Genomic DNA, 13,791 nt, shown 5'->3' on the forward strand with positions numbered 1-13,791 from the left:
GGACGCGCCTCAGCCTCGGGGAATCCCAGGGACCGTCGACAAACTCCCACTAACCTAGAACCCATGGCGCGCTCGTCCCCGCCCCCCACCCACGCGCTGTCGTCATTCTCCGGGTCGAGAGGAGCATGCGCTAGGCGCCGCATGCTCCTCAGTGCGCTGAGCGCACATCGCCCACGGTCCCCAGGATGGGGGGGAGGGGACGGCGACTGAGCGGGTGCCTGTGGAGTTGGCGCGGGGCACGCCGGGAAGTGGTGTCGTGTGCTGGCTCCGCCCCTTTCCCGAGGGTGGGGGAGGGCCATATATAAGCGCCGTGGGCCCCGTGAACGGTCTTTTTCGCAACGGGTTTGCCGCCAGGACACAGGTGGGTGCGGGGCGCGGGTCCGCGGGCGCGGCCTCTGGGGCGGTTTCACTCCTTCTGCTTCCCGCGTGGTTTCTCCGTCTCCGCGCCGCCGGGCTCCCCTCCGAATTCCCGACCCCGAATTTCGGCTTGTGAGGGGCGGGAGGGTTCGAGGCCTCGGCTCCCCGGGCTCGCGTCCCTCGTGCGCGGGCGGAGGCTTGGCTGGATCCCGCGCGGGTTCTCGCTCCGCGGGCTTCCCAGGACCGGGCCGGCGGCTCTGACGGGGCGGGCTTCTCCGCCCGGCGGCTCGGGCCTCGTCGCGCACATGGCGGGCGCGGCCTCGGCGGGGCGAGGCGGCTCCGCGCCGCCACCCGGGAGCCGAGGCCCAGCCCCGCCCGCCGCTCGCGTGCGCGGAAAGATGGCCGCTCGGGCCGCGGGGCCCAAGATGGAGGCGGCGGCCGGGGCCGGGGGTGCGCACAAAGGGACGGGCCGGGCTGCTGCGCGGACTCGGGACGCGCAGTGGGGGGGTCCGGGCCGGGCGCGGCCGGCGCTGGCGGGAATGCGCCTTGGAATTTGCCGTCGGACTTCGGGTCGTGGCTTGTTCACCAGCTTCCGGGACGGGACTTTAAAAGTGGGTTTTTTTCCCCCAACTTAGGTGTCGTGAAAACCACCGCTAAATCTAAGCCAAAATGGGAAAGGAGAAGACTCACATCAACATCGTGGTCATCGGACACGTAGATTCGGGCAAGTCTACCACCACCGGCCATTTGATCTACAAATGTGGTGGCATCGACAAGAGAACCATCGAAAAGTTCGAGAAGGAGGCTGCCGAGGTGGGTAAAGTAAAACAGATGGTTAAACTAAGAAGCTTGCCAGCTTAAGTGCATTAGGTACACTAAGTGGTAGTTTTCCTAAAACTGACCACTAGTTTAGGTCTAATTAGGGTAAATTCCAGCGTTGGCTGCTAAGTAATTTGTGTTTGAAAGCACGTTTTGAGAGTATGGTAAAGACGCCGAACTTTTCTCGTTGGAAACTAGTAGTTTTTCCAAATAAGTGGCAGTAAGGAATTTCAAGCTGGGATTTGATCATGTCTTAGTTACCAAGTAACCGTTCTTAATCCTTCCAGATGGGAAAGGGCTCCTTCAAGTATGCCTGGGTCTTGGACAAGCTGAAGGCAGAACGTGAGCGTGGTATCACCATTGATATCTCCTTGTGGAAATTCGAGACTAGCAAGTACTACGTGACCATCATTGATGCCCCAGGACACAGAGACTTTATCAAAAACATGATTACAGGCACATCTCAGGTTTGTAGAATTAAAAACTTCTGAAAGTAACTTTGGGCCTGTCAACTGGCAAAACCATGGGTTTGTCCTTTGAAGAGCTTTTGTTTAACAGGATATGGCCTTATTTTCTCTCAAAGGCTGACTGTGCTGTCCTGATTGTGGCTGCTGGTGTTGGTGAATTTGAAGCAGGTATCTCCAAGAATGGGCAGACCCGTGAGCATGCCCTTCTGGCTTACACTCTGGGTGTGAAACAGCTAATTGTTGGCGTTAACAAGATGGATTCCACTGAGCCACCCTACAGCCAGAAGAGATATGAGGAAATTGTTAAGGAAGTCAGCACCTACATTAAGAAAATTGGCTACAACCCTGACACCGTAGCATTTGTGCCAATTTCTGGCTGGAATGGTGACAACATGCTGGAGCCAAGTGCTAACGTAAGTGCAATTTTTCACGACAGTTTTCAAGACTGTTAAGTTCTGGAAGGGGCAAGTTTAATGGTAATACTAATTGATAATCGTGTTCTTCTAGATGCCTTGGTTCAAGGGATGGAAAGTCACCCGTAAAGATGGCAATGCCAGTGGAACCACGCTGCTTGAGGCTCTGGATTGCATCCTGCCACCAACTCGGCCAACTGACAAGCCCTTGCGTCTGCCCCTCCAGGATGTCTACAAGATTGGTGGTAAGTTTATCATGGGATCTTGAATGGGTTGGGTTACTTCACTATTTTTTGCTGTCATGTGATGGTTGACGTTGTACTGTAAACTTCTTAGGTATTGGTACTGTCCCTGTGGGTCGAGTGGAGACTGGTGTTCTCAAACCTGGCATGGTGGTCACCTTTGCTCCAGTCAACGTTACAACTGAAGTCAAGTCCGTTGAGATGCACCATGAAGCTTTGAGTGAAGCCCTACCTGGGGACAACGTGGGCTTCAACGTCAAGAACGTATCTGTCAAGGATGTTCGTCGCGGCAATGTGGCTGGTGACAGCAAAAATGATCCACCAATGGAAGCAGCTGGCTTCACAGCTCAGGTAAGTTTTAAGTGACACCTTTTTTTGTTCTGTGCCAAGAGTCTTAACTGTCTTTTGAGAGTCACTAAATGTAAGTCTTCTTTCCAAGGTGATTATCTTGAACCATCCAGGCCAGATCAGTGCTGGGTATGCACCTGTGCTGGATTGTCACACAGCTCACATTGCTTGCAAGTTTGCTGAACTGAAGGAGAAGATTGACCGTCGTTCTGGGAAAAAGCTGGAAGATGGCCCCAAGTTCTTGAAATCCGGTGATGCTGCCATTGTTGACATGGTTCCTGGCAAGCCCATGTGTGTTGAGAGCTTCTCTGATTATCCTCCTCTGGGTAAGGAAGTCTTTTCAGTAATTAGAAATTCTAATAGATGGACAGTAAGTGCTGTGTACGTGTACCAAGTGTTTCTAATGATACGGTATTTGTTTTTCTAGGCCGTTTTGCTGTCCGTGACATGAGACAGACAGTTGCTGTGGGTGTCATCAAGGCAGTGGACAAGAAGGCAGCTGGAGCTGGCAAGGTCACCAAGTCCGCCCAGAAAGCTCAGAAGGCTAAATGAATATTATCCCCAATACCTGCCACCCCAGTCTTAATCAGTGGTGGAAGAACGGTCTCAGAACTGTTTGTCTCAATTGGCCATTTAAGTTTAATAGTAAAAGACTGGTTAATGATAACAATGCATCGTAAAACCTTCAGAAGGAAAGGAGAATGTTTTGTGGACCATTTGTTTCTTTTGTGTGTGTGGCAGTTTTAAGTTATTAGTTTTTAAAATCAGTACTTTTTAATGGAAACAACTTGACCAAAAATCTGTCACAGAATTTTGAGACCCATTAAAACAAAGTTTAATGAGAAACCTGTGTGTTCTTTTGGTCAACGCTGTAACTTCCTGTAGTACTGCTTAGGTCAGGGACTTGGTAAGAGTTACCTATCCATAGCCTATTTCTGGTGGTAAATCTGCTGGAACAAGACCTTTGTACTTCGTGGCTAATTTTCTTCTCTGGGAACTGCATGTTTCTAACCTCATGTGAAGAGAACTTTTTTGTTTTAAGTACATAGTAAAGTGTTGGTGCAACAGTTCATCTTAGGACAGGTAGGCAAAGAGTAACTTTGTTTTATATGTAAGCTAGCTTGTTAAGGTGAAATTCTATAATATGAAAGCTCATGTTGAGTATAAAATTTTGTGTAGTTATATCAACATTTTATTTTGTCAAATTTCCCAGTTGTGGTACTGCATTCACATTTACAATATTGCAGTAAAGCCAAAGTGGGAGGCTTCAGTAGTATTGAGCACTGCCCCCGTTGGAGTTAATTGTATCCAGATTCTAGGAAAAAATAAAAGCTACTTTGAGTGTGTTTACTGTCACTTTAGAAGTTGGCTTCTCTGATAGGAATTTCCACCCTTGTGCCACTGCAGTGGTAAATAAGTGAAAGGGCCAGTTGGAAGTTTTTAAAGTGCTATTTTAAAATCATTGCCTATTGGGAAGGGATATTGGAAGATTGCAAATTTTGAAGTTGCTAAAATTTGACAGTAGGGATGAAAATAGCCCTTGAAACCTTTGAGAGTTTGGTGACTTGTAAATTGCATGCAGTGCACAAAGGGGAAAACTAGGTGGGTGTTAATAGTAATTGGTATCCTTGGGTGAGGCAACCTTTAATGCTGCTTTTTGATAGTTGATTAAGGACATTTGTGCATTTGAGAAACACTACTATGGATCTAATTCTGTATGACTTGATATTGGCTACCTGAGTAGGCGTTTTGGATATGAAAAATTAATCCAGCTGGAAGTGGAAAGGTATCAGACACCTGGTAGTCTACAAGGCACAGTTGTGCAAGACTGTCCTGTAAGGTGAGAATTGACTGTAATTGAACAATGTTCTAGATTTTAAACTGGGTTTAGAGTCTGCTCATTTAACTATTACACAGGAGGCCATTGGAATGTGCCGTAATATGACTAAAAGATAAATCTATCCACATCATAAGGTACCTGTCTTTGCTCCTTAATGTTTTAGCAAGTATGCTGTTTACTAGCAGAGGAGAACAGGGTTCCTTTATAAAAACAGCTGGCTAGTTAATGGTAGCTGATAAATAAATCCTACAGCTGTGTCAGATCTGCTTATCAGGGGAGACTGGTAAAATGAAGGTTTCACTGCAGAAAATGGCTTTCGTTTCAGTGGAGGAGGGTAGGAAGGGAGAGCAGGAAAGCGGGAGTCCAGAGGCCTGTTTGCACACGTCCTCGCCATGGGTTCAAGTGTGTGCAGCTGTCTGGTCTGAGCACCACCTGCTGGTGGTCACTACAAACTAGTTAAAACCTCAATTTACAAGTTCTGGATAAAAGAGTGATTGGCCCTTGTTCACTGAGGTTTTTATACTAATTGCTTTGGTTAAGAGCAAAATTTTAGATTTTTTAAGGTAACAAACCAGTGCTTGACCTTAAACTGTATTTTAGATTGGCCAGTTACTGAATTAACTGCAAAAAAAAAGGATCTTGAATTTTGGCCCCAAGAATTCTGGTATGGTTTCAGAATGTGGAAGGAAACGAAGGCAGTTCAGGAGTTTGATAGCCAGTAATGCATTGCTGATTTAATAAACTTGTTCTCACCCTATGCCCAGAATAGGCAACCTTGGGTGAGTTTTGGCTGGATCAACTCCATTCGGGGTTTTTTTTTTTAATAGTTAATCATTGATCTAGATTTCACATGGTTCAAGAAGAGCCTAGACTAGTAGTGAATTAGAATTTGAGCTAACATGCAGTCTCACTGTAATTCCAGAGAGTTTCAGCTGGAGTGGTTTTTTAAAACACTTCATAAACTTTCTTTGAAGTATAGCCAGTTGCAGTGTGAATTTGTGGTGTGCAGCATGTTCCAGTCGTGCGTATGTATGTGTGCACATGTTCATTTTCACATTTTTCATTAAAGGCCCTTGTAAGTAATCTTCCCCAGGGCCCATAAAACCACCTGTCACCTGGGTGTTTTTTGCAGTGGGGGGGGGATGGTAATTAGGTTCATCTGTATTTCACAGAGGCACTGGGGATTGAACCCAGGACCTCGGGCATGCTAAGCACGTGCTCTACTACTGGAGCTGTGCCCTCCCCCACTTACCTTAGTTTTTTGAGTATTTTAAAATACTCTCTTAGACAAAAGTGTGAATTGACCACAACTTAAAAATCTTGCAGGGAAGTGTATCAACGATAAAAAGCTGAACTAGGAGCTGGTTTTTTTAGTTCTGCAAGATTGACATGTAGTTGCAGTTCTTTCAAGAGTAGGAATTTCAACTAATTACTTGTTATGGTCTCCCACGAAGGCTCTTGACTGCATAAAGGAAGAGCTCTTGATTTTCAGTAATTTGCAGAATAAGGTGTCAAAAATTCTGAAAAATATTACCGGGCCTGGACTTCGGGTTTCATTTTAATTAAAATGTTCTTACCTTGGTAGCTCTGAGTTGTGTACTGAGCTCATGCCAAAACAAGCTGTTCGGTCTGCAGTAGTCACAGTATTCATGAAAGGGGCAACTCTGGACGAAGGGTGACAGCTGATCTCCTGTGTCAGGGTGCCCTTTTGTGTGTTTTAGATTGATAGATGCCAGTGCATTTGTAGTCGTGAAGTTCTGCAGAAATAACAGTTGAGAATTAAAGTACTGTTGGAGCTAACGACCTGTGGCTGGAAGGGAGTGCTCTGGGGACCTGTGGTTCTTGGTCCTGTGATTGGGGGAGAGTGCTCTTTTAGGTGAGAGAAAGAGGAGTAAGACGTATTACCCATTCTTCCATTTGTCTGCCTGAAATTTTCTTGATCTGCTTTTGATTTTCAAGCTTCTGTTCTTTTACTTCCAAACCCATGGTTACTCACGTGACATCAATCACCTCCATTATTTGCAGACCTCTGGGAACTTCCATGACTAGTTAAAACTGGAATTGAGGCCTAATTACTCTTAAGTATATTACTTGCTCAGTTGGTAGTATTTAGAACAGGAAAACTTTCTTTGTTAGGAAACTGCCACACGGCCCCGGAAAGGGTATTGACCTCTGATCCAAAGGAAAACTGTCCTTTGGTTATGCTGTAGTCTAGCGGTCACCAGCAGAAATGACAAGTAGGGAAATGGTCATGTGCTCTGGACAGCCTGCAGCAGCCCGGTGGATCTCTTAAGGGTTCAGAGCTGTTTATGGTCTCTATGGGAAAGACATCATGACACAAAAGTAATCCAAATTAATGTTACAATAATTACATCCTAAGGGAGCAAAGAATATTAGAAAATAGTAAGCAAGCAGGAGAGGAGTTTTTCCTGCTTTTATTAAGTTTCTTACCCTAAAATTCACTCTCTTAAGGTATGTAGTTCTGCATGTCTTTTTCAAATGTGACAGGCATAGCAATTTTTTTTAACTGAAGTATAGTCAGTTTATAGTGTGTCAGTTTCTGGTGTGCAGCATGTTTCAGTCATACGTGTACATATGTGTACTCGTTCTCATGTTCTTTTTCATGATAGGTTATTACAAGATACTGAGTGTAGTTCCCTGTGCTGTACAGTAGAAACTTGTTTATTTTATATACATTAGTTAGTAGCTGCAACTTTTGAACTCCCAATGCAAGTTTTGACAGATACAGCTCGCCACAGTCCAGGTATTTCTCTCCCCCTCCGCCGCCCACAGTCCCCTGTGCCCCTTTGTGGTCAACCCCTCTCCTCTTCCTCTAACCCTTGGTAACCACTGCCCTATTTTCTGTCCCTGTAGTTTTGTTTTTACAGAAATGTCACATACCTGGATTCAGACACTATGTGTCAGTCTTTTGAGTCTGGTTTCTCTTTGCATGATGCATTTGAGATTCATCCGTTTTGCGTGTATCAGTAGTTGGTTCCTTTTTAGTGATTAGAAGACGGTTTGTTTACAGCTGAGGGACATTTGGTGGTTTCCAGTTTGGACAATTAGGAATAAACCACTAGAAGCATTCACATACAGGTTTTCACTTTATTTGTGTAAATGCCTGGGAGTGGGATTGCTTAGTTGTGTAGCAAGTGTCCATCTCACCTTTATGAGAAACTGCTTAACTGTTTTTCATAGTGGATGAACCGTTAATACTAGGTTATTTTTTAAGTGAATTTTATTTTAAATTTTATTTTGCTATGATTAATTTTTAAGGAAGAAGATTAATTGGACTAAGTGAGTGTTCCACTGAGGACAGTGAAGAAACGATGTTTTTTTCTTTAAGTCATGCCTCCTATGTGCCACGCAGCATTCCAGGCACTGGGGATGGTATTGTGAACAAAACGGACAGTTCCTGCCCTTTGAGTGTGTAATCTCGTGGGGGAGCTGGGTACCAACCTAGTAGGTACTTCTGAGTGAAATGAAAGGGAAGGGCAGTGAGGGAGAAGAGCGCAAGGGCCACACTGGGATGGTAGAGAAGGTCTTTGTCAGGCATGGCCGAGACCTGATGGATCATAGAAGTTCCTGGACTGGGCGGTGGGAAACGTGCGTTACTTCTTAGACATCTCAGTACACAGCATCCAATCTGATCTCATAACGATGTAGAACAGAAAAATCTTAGAAAATCTAAATGCCTTTTAATCTAACTACTCGAACCAACTTTGAATATGTTCATTGAGGTTTTTGCTTGGTTGCCTGGCCAGTGTGTGTGCGTGCCCTACACAGCAGGGCAGAGACATCTCATAGTGTCACAACAGTCCCTGTGGGGCAGGTGTCACACTCACATCACATGACAGGCTGAGTCGTCCCATTGCTGGATGTGTTTTTCTATTTAAATTTGACCGCTTGTAACCTAAGATCATACTTAGTCTGTCCTCAAGGGTAACTGAATGGCTTGATTCTCTTCTCTACAAAAGTCACTAATTTCCTCGCAGATGCCAGTCAGGACCCCTTAGTCACGTCTGAGCCAAACACTGAGTTCCTACAGCTGTTTCTTAACCTAGATGCTTCCCATGCTGTTCTCCCCCCCGACGGGTTATAGCTTTGCAGTGTTTTCACCAAAATTAAACATACTGTGGCTGCAGATGCATAGAAGACTGACTTCTTAATCTAGAGTGCACTTTGATTAATGTGACCCAGGAGGTAGTCACCTCATTTCCTGAAGCTCCTAGTTTCCTGAACTGACACATTTAGACTAGGTAATCAGCGCTGTAAACGGGAGAAAGCTGTCCCTTTCATCATTTAGCCCAGTGGGCATAAAACTGTCTCTAAGACTGTTGAGGATGAAATGAGTTAGTGGATGAAAACTGTAGCCGCATACACAGTCTGTTGTAAACAGCCAGTAAAAGGCAACTTTTACTGTTACAGTTGTTTGGAGGGTCACAGTTGCTTTAAGCAACTCCATTGTACTCCTGGATTATGCTGAACAAATACTACCTGATTTTTTAAAATGTAAATTATATTTTAGGAAGATCTTTAAACTGCATGGTTATTTATTTTCTTTTTCACAAGTAAACCTTTTATTTTGGAGTAACTTTAGATTTATAGAAAAATTGCATAAATATAGGACAGGAGTTCATATACCCCTCACCTAGTTTGTTTCCCCTCATGTAATCAGCCTGCATTACCACAGTACCTTTGTCAAAGCTAAGACGCCCACATTGGTATGTTACTGTTAACCTCCAGACTTCATTCAGATTCTACCAGTTTTTCTGTTAGTGGCTTATTTCTGTCCCAGGATCCAATCCAGGACACCACTGTTTGGTTCATTTAAAACCTCAAATCTTGGGAATTTATATTTACATCTCTTCTATAGCTTATCATTTTGTTGAGAGTATTGAATCTGGAACCTGCTATATAGTATGTTAAGTAAAAATGTGGGCTTTTGTCATTTATGCATCTAATATTTATATTTGTTTCTGTAGTTTTACTTAAATTATTGGGAAGTACTAAGCAAACCAGGTTCAAAAACAGGGGCCTGTGGTATGGCACTAGAGGACTGTTACTTGATTTTGATGATCTAGCAAATTCACCTAATAATAGTATAATATAATATACAATATGTACAATATAATACTATAATCTGGGCCATATTTCACCATTTAATCATAAGGTAATCATTACGAAAATGTTATCAACTGATTGGTAAAAAGCAAGGTGAAGTAGGCGGTAACAATAACTTTCCCTTTTCGGGCAGAGAAAAATAGTTTGCCCTACCACTTAAGGTGGGAGTACGATCTTTACATTCGTGACTTACATATTCTACTTAACCGATCATGTTTTCCCTAAGAGTTCAGATAGTTTTGGCTTTCTGTCAAACTTCACATTGAGAACAGATCGAAGCAACACGCGCAGTCTGAGTGTTGCCTTTATTTACTTTTTGGTGTTTTTTTGGGGGGATAAGTAGGTTTAATTATTTAATGGCAGTGCTGGGGACTGGACCCAGGACTTCGTGCATGCTGCGCCCTTTCCCCCCACCCCCCGCCTTGGATGTTGCCTTTAACAGTCTCTTTTGAAACATTATGTAAAATGTAGGTTATTATTTGTATAAAGAAGAATAGATTTTAAAATAGACATAGTCACAAGTAGGTAGTTTTGTTTATTCTAGTGAAAGTGACTGGCAGCAGAAGCCAACAGAAGCCAGGGCGGTATGAGCCTGCAAGGGCAGTTTCCAGAGGTTAAACAACAGATGAGTAATAAGATCAAAAGAAAAATACTCCACTTGCTTAAATTTTCAGTAAAATCGTGCGATTGAGGGGACGCTGTAGTTGGTGTGGCGCTAAGCTGTAAGACTGCCACGTGAGCACTGAGTTCCGCCCCGCCCCCCGCCCCAGCTGAGCCTGCTGGTGAGGGCGTCTGCAGCGCTGCTGGGGCCTGGGTCGGACCCCTGTAGGCGGAAGGGGGCAGCTCCACCTTCCTCGCAGTGGAGGAAGGGCCTGGCCAGGCTTGGCCTGCAGCCCTTGCTTTGGCTGTAGTCAGGCCTTCCTGACCGACCCTGTGAACTTGACAGTGTAGCCTCCTACAGGATTCTGCATAGAAACTAGCAACTCAATAAACGTCTAATGAGAAAGGAGGTGGTTTTTATTGAGTTGTGGTTGGGTCTAGAAAACATTTTCTCATACGAAGTCTGGATATTGAGGTTAGGGAATGCGTCTCTTGGAACTCAATTTCTCATATTTAATGTAATTGCTTGCGGGTGTTATTCTTCAAAGCTCTGACACCTGTCTCTGGTTTGCTAAAGTGCCCCTCCTTGAGGTGGTTCTGTGTGGAACTGGAAATACAGAAAAATCAGTAAGTTTCTTTTCATGGTTTGAAACGCTGCCTGCCTGCACACAGCACAGTCTGGTCTTGTATTAAATACAGTAAAGTCTAGAAATGTTTCCTTCTAAACTTAGGCAGTGTGTTTTTTATGTATCTATGATGTTTTAAATTTAGATTGTCCCTGTGTTAAAAGGGTGTAGACCAACTCTAATAAAAGAGAATTCAGAGAGCAACCGACATAAGTAGAGCCTAAAAATGAATTAATTACAAGAACTGGATTTAAAAAATTTGTTTAGCCTAGCAGACCCTTGAAAAGGATTACTGTCTTCAAGTATATGAAGAGGATTTTAAGTCTGCAGGAGATGCTGTTCAAAGTGAAATTCACACTCTAGGTCCCCCTCCAGCCTCCGAACTCTGGGATAACACTTAAAATTAGACTGAGTGCTATAAGGGTTTTTTATTAAGCTAAGCAACTCCATAATGCTTAGCATGAGATGGGCTCCAAAGAGTGGGAGTAGGAACTGAAGGTGAAGTCAAAAGAAACAGACTTCTGTCCTACATTGTTTAGTGGGATGGTGGAGCTTTTCATCCAGTGGAGGAGCTCTAGTCCTTAGGAGGAAAAGACCTGCTGACAGTGACAGGAAGGTGCTGTGAGGTCAGAATGCCTGAGCGCCACTGCACAGCAGCAACTTGGAATTACAATTTAATCCCGTCACTTGGCCAGGCACAGCACAGGAAGAGCAGTAAGACTTAAAAAAACAAAGAAACATCATAACTACATATAGCAGGAATCAAAGTTTCTGTGAGCTTGTGCAAGTCGCTTAACCCCTCTACATATCTGTAAAAATGACAGTATGTGTAACTTGCCTACCTACCCTATGAAGTGGTTGTGAAAAACAAAATCATTCACAAAGGAAAAACAGACTTTAAAACCTTTCTAGAAGAATATACTTTGAGAATACACAGATGTGAAATATTCCTAATGTACTGATCGGTCTTTTCCAAACTTTTTTTGGGTAGAATCCACAGTACGAAATATATTTCCTGTGCACAACACAGTACAAACATGTTGTATTTCATTGCATCTAAGAGGTTTTAAATTGCAAGTCACAAATGCTGCATTACAAGATACTGTCGATTATAGGACATACACCAATTTAGAGATGATAGAAACAATGTGCATCTTAAAATTGATGAAATGTAATTTGTATATCAATTACTGAAAGTTTCAGAGAATAGTACTTATTCTCACCACCTATTAAAAAAAACAAATTAATTTCATGACCCGATAATGAATTTTGCAGCCAGCAGTTTAAAAAATGTTGCTCTAGGTCAGTGACAGTCAAAAGTGAGGTTCTAGATCAAAATAATTGCATTCTTTCTCCAAGGCAGAAAAGCACAGGATCTCAACCTATGTCCAGGCAGGCATTCAAGGAGGCCCGAGGCTGCCATTTGAAAAAAATCTGACCTTGCCCACCTCTCGATGGAAGGCAGGGTCGCTTTCTTTTAGACTTGAATGTCTGGAACACAACACGAGCTTCTTTTCTGCACAACTGAACTGCTCCAGCTCTTCAGTCAACAGTACAAATTACTGTGTTCGGGTCCCTGAGCCAGCAGACACTGTAAAATTAACTACAATCTAGTGTCTGCCAGAAGCCGCTGAGACAACGGACATGCGCACAGGCGACTCAGTCTCACCCTGGCACCAGGACAACCTGCGGGTTTGTGAGACATCCGTGCCCAGGCCTGCCCAGGCCACCTGAATCAGAGCTGTGGGGGGTCAGGCCTGGCCACCTACTTTCACAAGCACTACTGGGAATTCTGTTGTCCAACCAGGCTGATGAATCACTGCTCAAGGGCTTGCCATTTAATCATACACACTTAAGTTTTTTTATATATATAACAGCTTTATTGATATATAAGTCAGATACTATACAATTCCCCCTTTTAAAGTATACAAGTCAATGGTCTTCAGTATTTTCTCAAAGTTCTGCAATTTTCACGTAATCTCATTTCAGAGCATTTTCATCACCTTAAGACCAGTGTCCTTTTTAAGGGCTGAGACGCCCCCCAGAGGACAGTGCGCTGGGTCAGTCTGCACACAGGCCTCGGGTCTAGGCCGAACGCTGCGGGGCTGCTAATACCAAGATTGGTTTAAACTAATGAAGATGTTTGTTTCTGAGGCTGTGGAAGGGAGAAGAAAGCCACAGGCCTCTGGCCAGGAAGGGGGCAGTCACTTTTATCTTTTATAAACTCACCAATGAAAAGCATTTTTTCATGTAGTAAACGTCTAGATTTTAGTAACAGGACAAAGTTTCCTCCTGGTCCCCTTGAACAGACAGAAAGAACTGGAATTTACTGTTTAAATGTAATTTGCCTTTTTGTCAACTAATCCTTCATTTTGAACTGCTCTGTATCCTTTAAAATGTTGCAATTATATTTTTAGAAATAAGCAGGGGATAAATGATCAGTAAATAAACAAGTTTTGGAGTCTGAGATACACATACGAACAATTCATTTGGCTTTTTAAAAAATTTGTGGTAAAATACAATAAAAAATTTAACATCTTGACCATTAAGTACTTTCATTGTTGTGCAGCCGTCATCACTGTCCTCCTGTCTCGTCGTCTCACAAAACTGAAACTCTAGCCGTCAAACAGTAACTCCCCAACCTTCTACCTTCTCCTTTGTCCCCACAAATCTAAGTATTTTGTGTATGTGGAATCGTAACAATATTTGTCTGAGACTAGCTTATTTCACTTAGCATAATGTCCTCAAAGTTCATCCAGGTTGTAGCATGGGTCAGAATTCCCTTCCTTTGAAAAACTGAAAAATATCCCCTTGCATTTATATACATTGTGCTTGTCCATCACCTGTCCATGGACACTTGGCTGCTTCTGCCTTTGGCTGCTGTGAATAACGCTGTTGTGAACAAGGCTTGAACAGGTCTTCGAGTCCCCATCTTCAATTCTTTGGGGTATA

The 13,791-nt window shown here is 43.7% G+C and overlaps 1 protein-coding gene across 1 annotated transcript; it reads left to right on the forward strand.

The window, feature by feature from the left end:
• Positions 1 to 225: 225 nt before the first annotated feature.
• Positions 226 to 3,492, forward strand: LOC102523342 (elongation factor 1-alpha 1). The gene is made up of 8 exons (XM_032460318.1): positions 226 to 361; positions 993 to 1,170; positions 1,464 to 1,643; positions 1,760 to 2,056; positions 2,151 to 2,301; positions 2,393 to 2,649; positions 2,738 to 2,972; positions 3,074 to 3,492. The coding sequence occupies exons 2-8, from the start codon at positions 1,027 to 1,029 to the stop codon at positions 3,196 to 3,198; spliced, it is 1,389 nt and encodes a 462-aa protein (XP_032316209.1). The 5' UTR covers positions 226 to 361; positions 993 to 1,026; the 3' UTR covers positions 3,199 to 3,492.
• Positions 3,493 to 13,791: the final 10,299 nt, after the last annotated feature.

This window comes from Camelus ferus, chromosome 18 (assembly GCF_009834535.1).
Source record: "Camelus ferus isolate YT-003-E chromosome 18, BCGSAC_Cfer_1.0, whole genome shotgun sequence".
Classification (NCBI taxonomy): Eukaryota; Metazoa; Chordata; class Mammalia; order Artiodactyla; family Camelidae; genus Camelus; species Camelus ferus.

What these genes read in the sequence shown, in the direction of transcription:
- LOC102523342 (XM_032460318.1), top strand. Translation starts at nt 1,027, where the DNA reads ATGGGAAAGGAGAAGACTCACATCAACATCGTGGTCATCGGACACGTA. An exon ending in TGATTACAGGCACATCTCAG is followed by an intron (nt 1,644 to 1,759) that starts GTTTGTAGAATT and finishes TTTCTCTCAAAG; the next exon opens with GCTGACTGTGCTGTCCTGAT. An exon ending in GGATGTCTACAAGATTGGTG is followed by an intron (nt 2,302 to 2,392) that starts GTAAGTTTATCA and finishes TAAACTTCTTAG; the next exon opens with GTATTGGTACTGTCCCTGTG.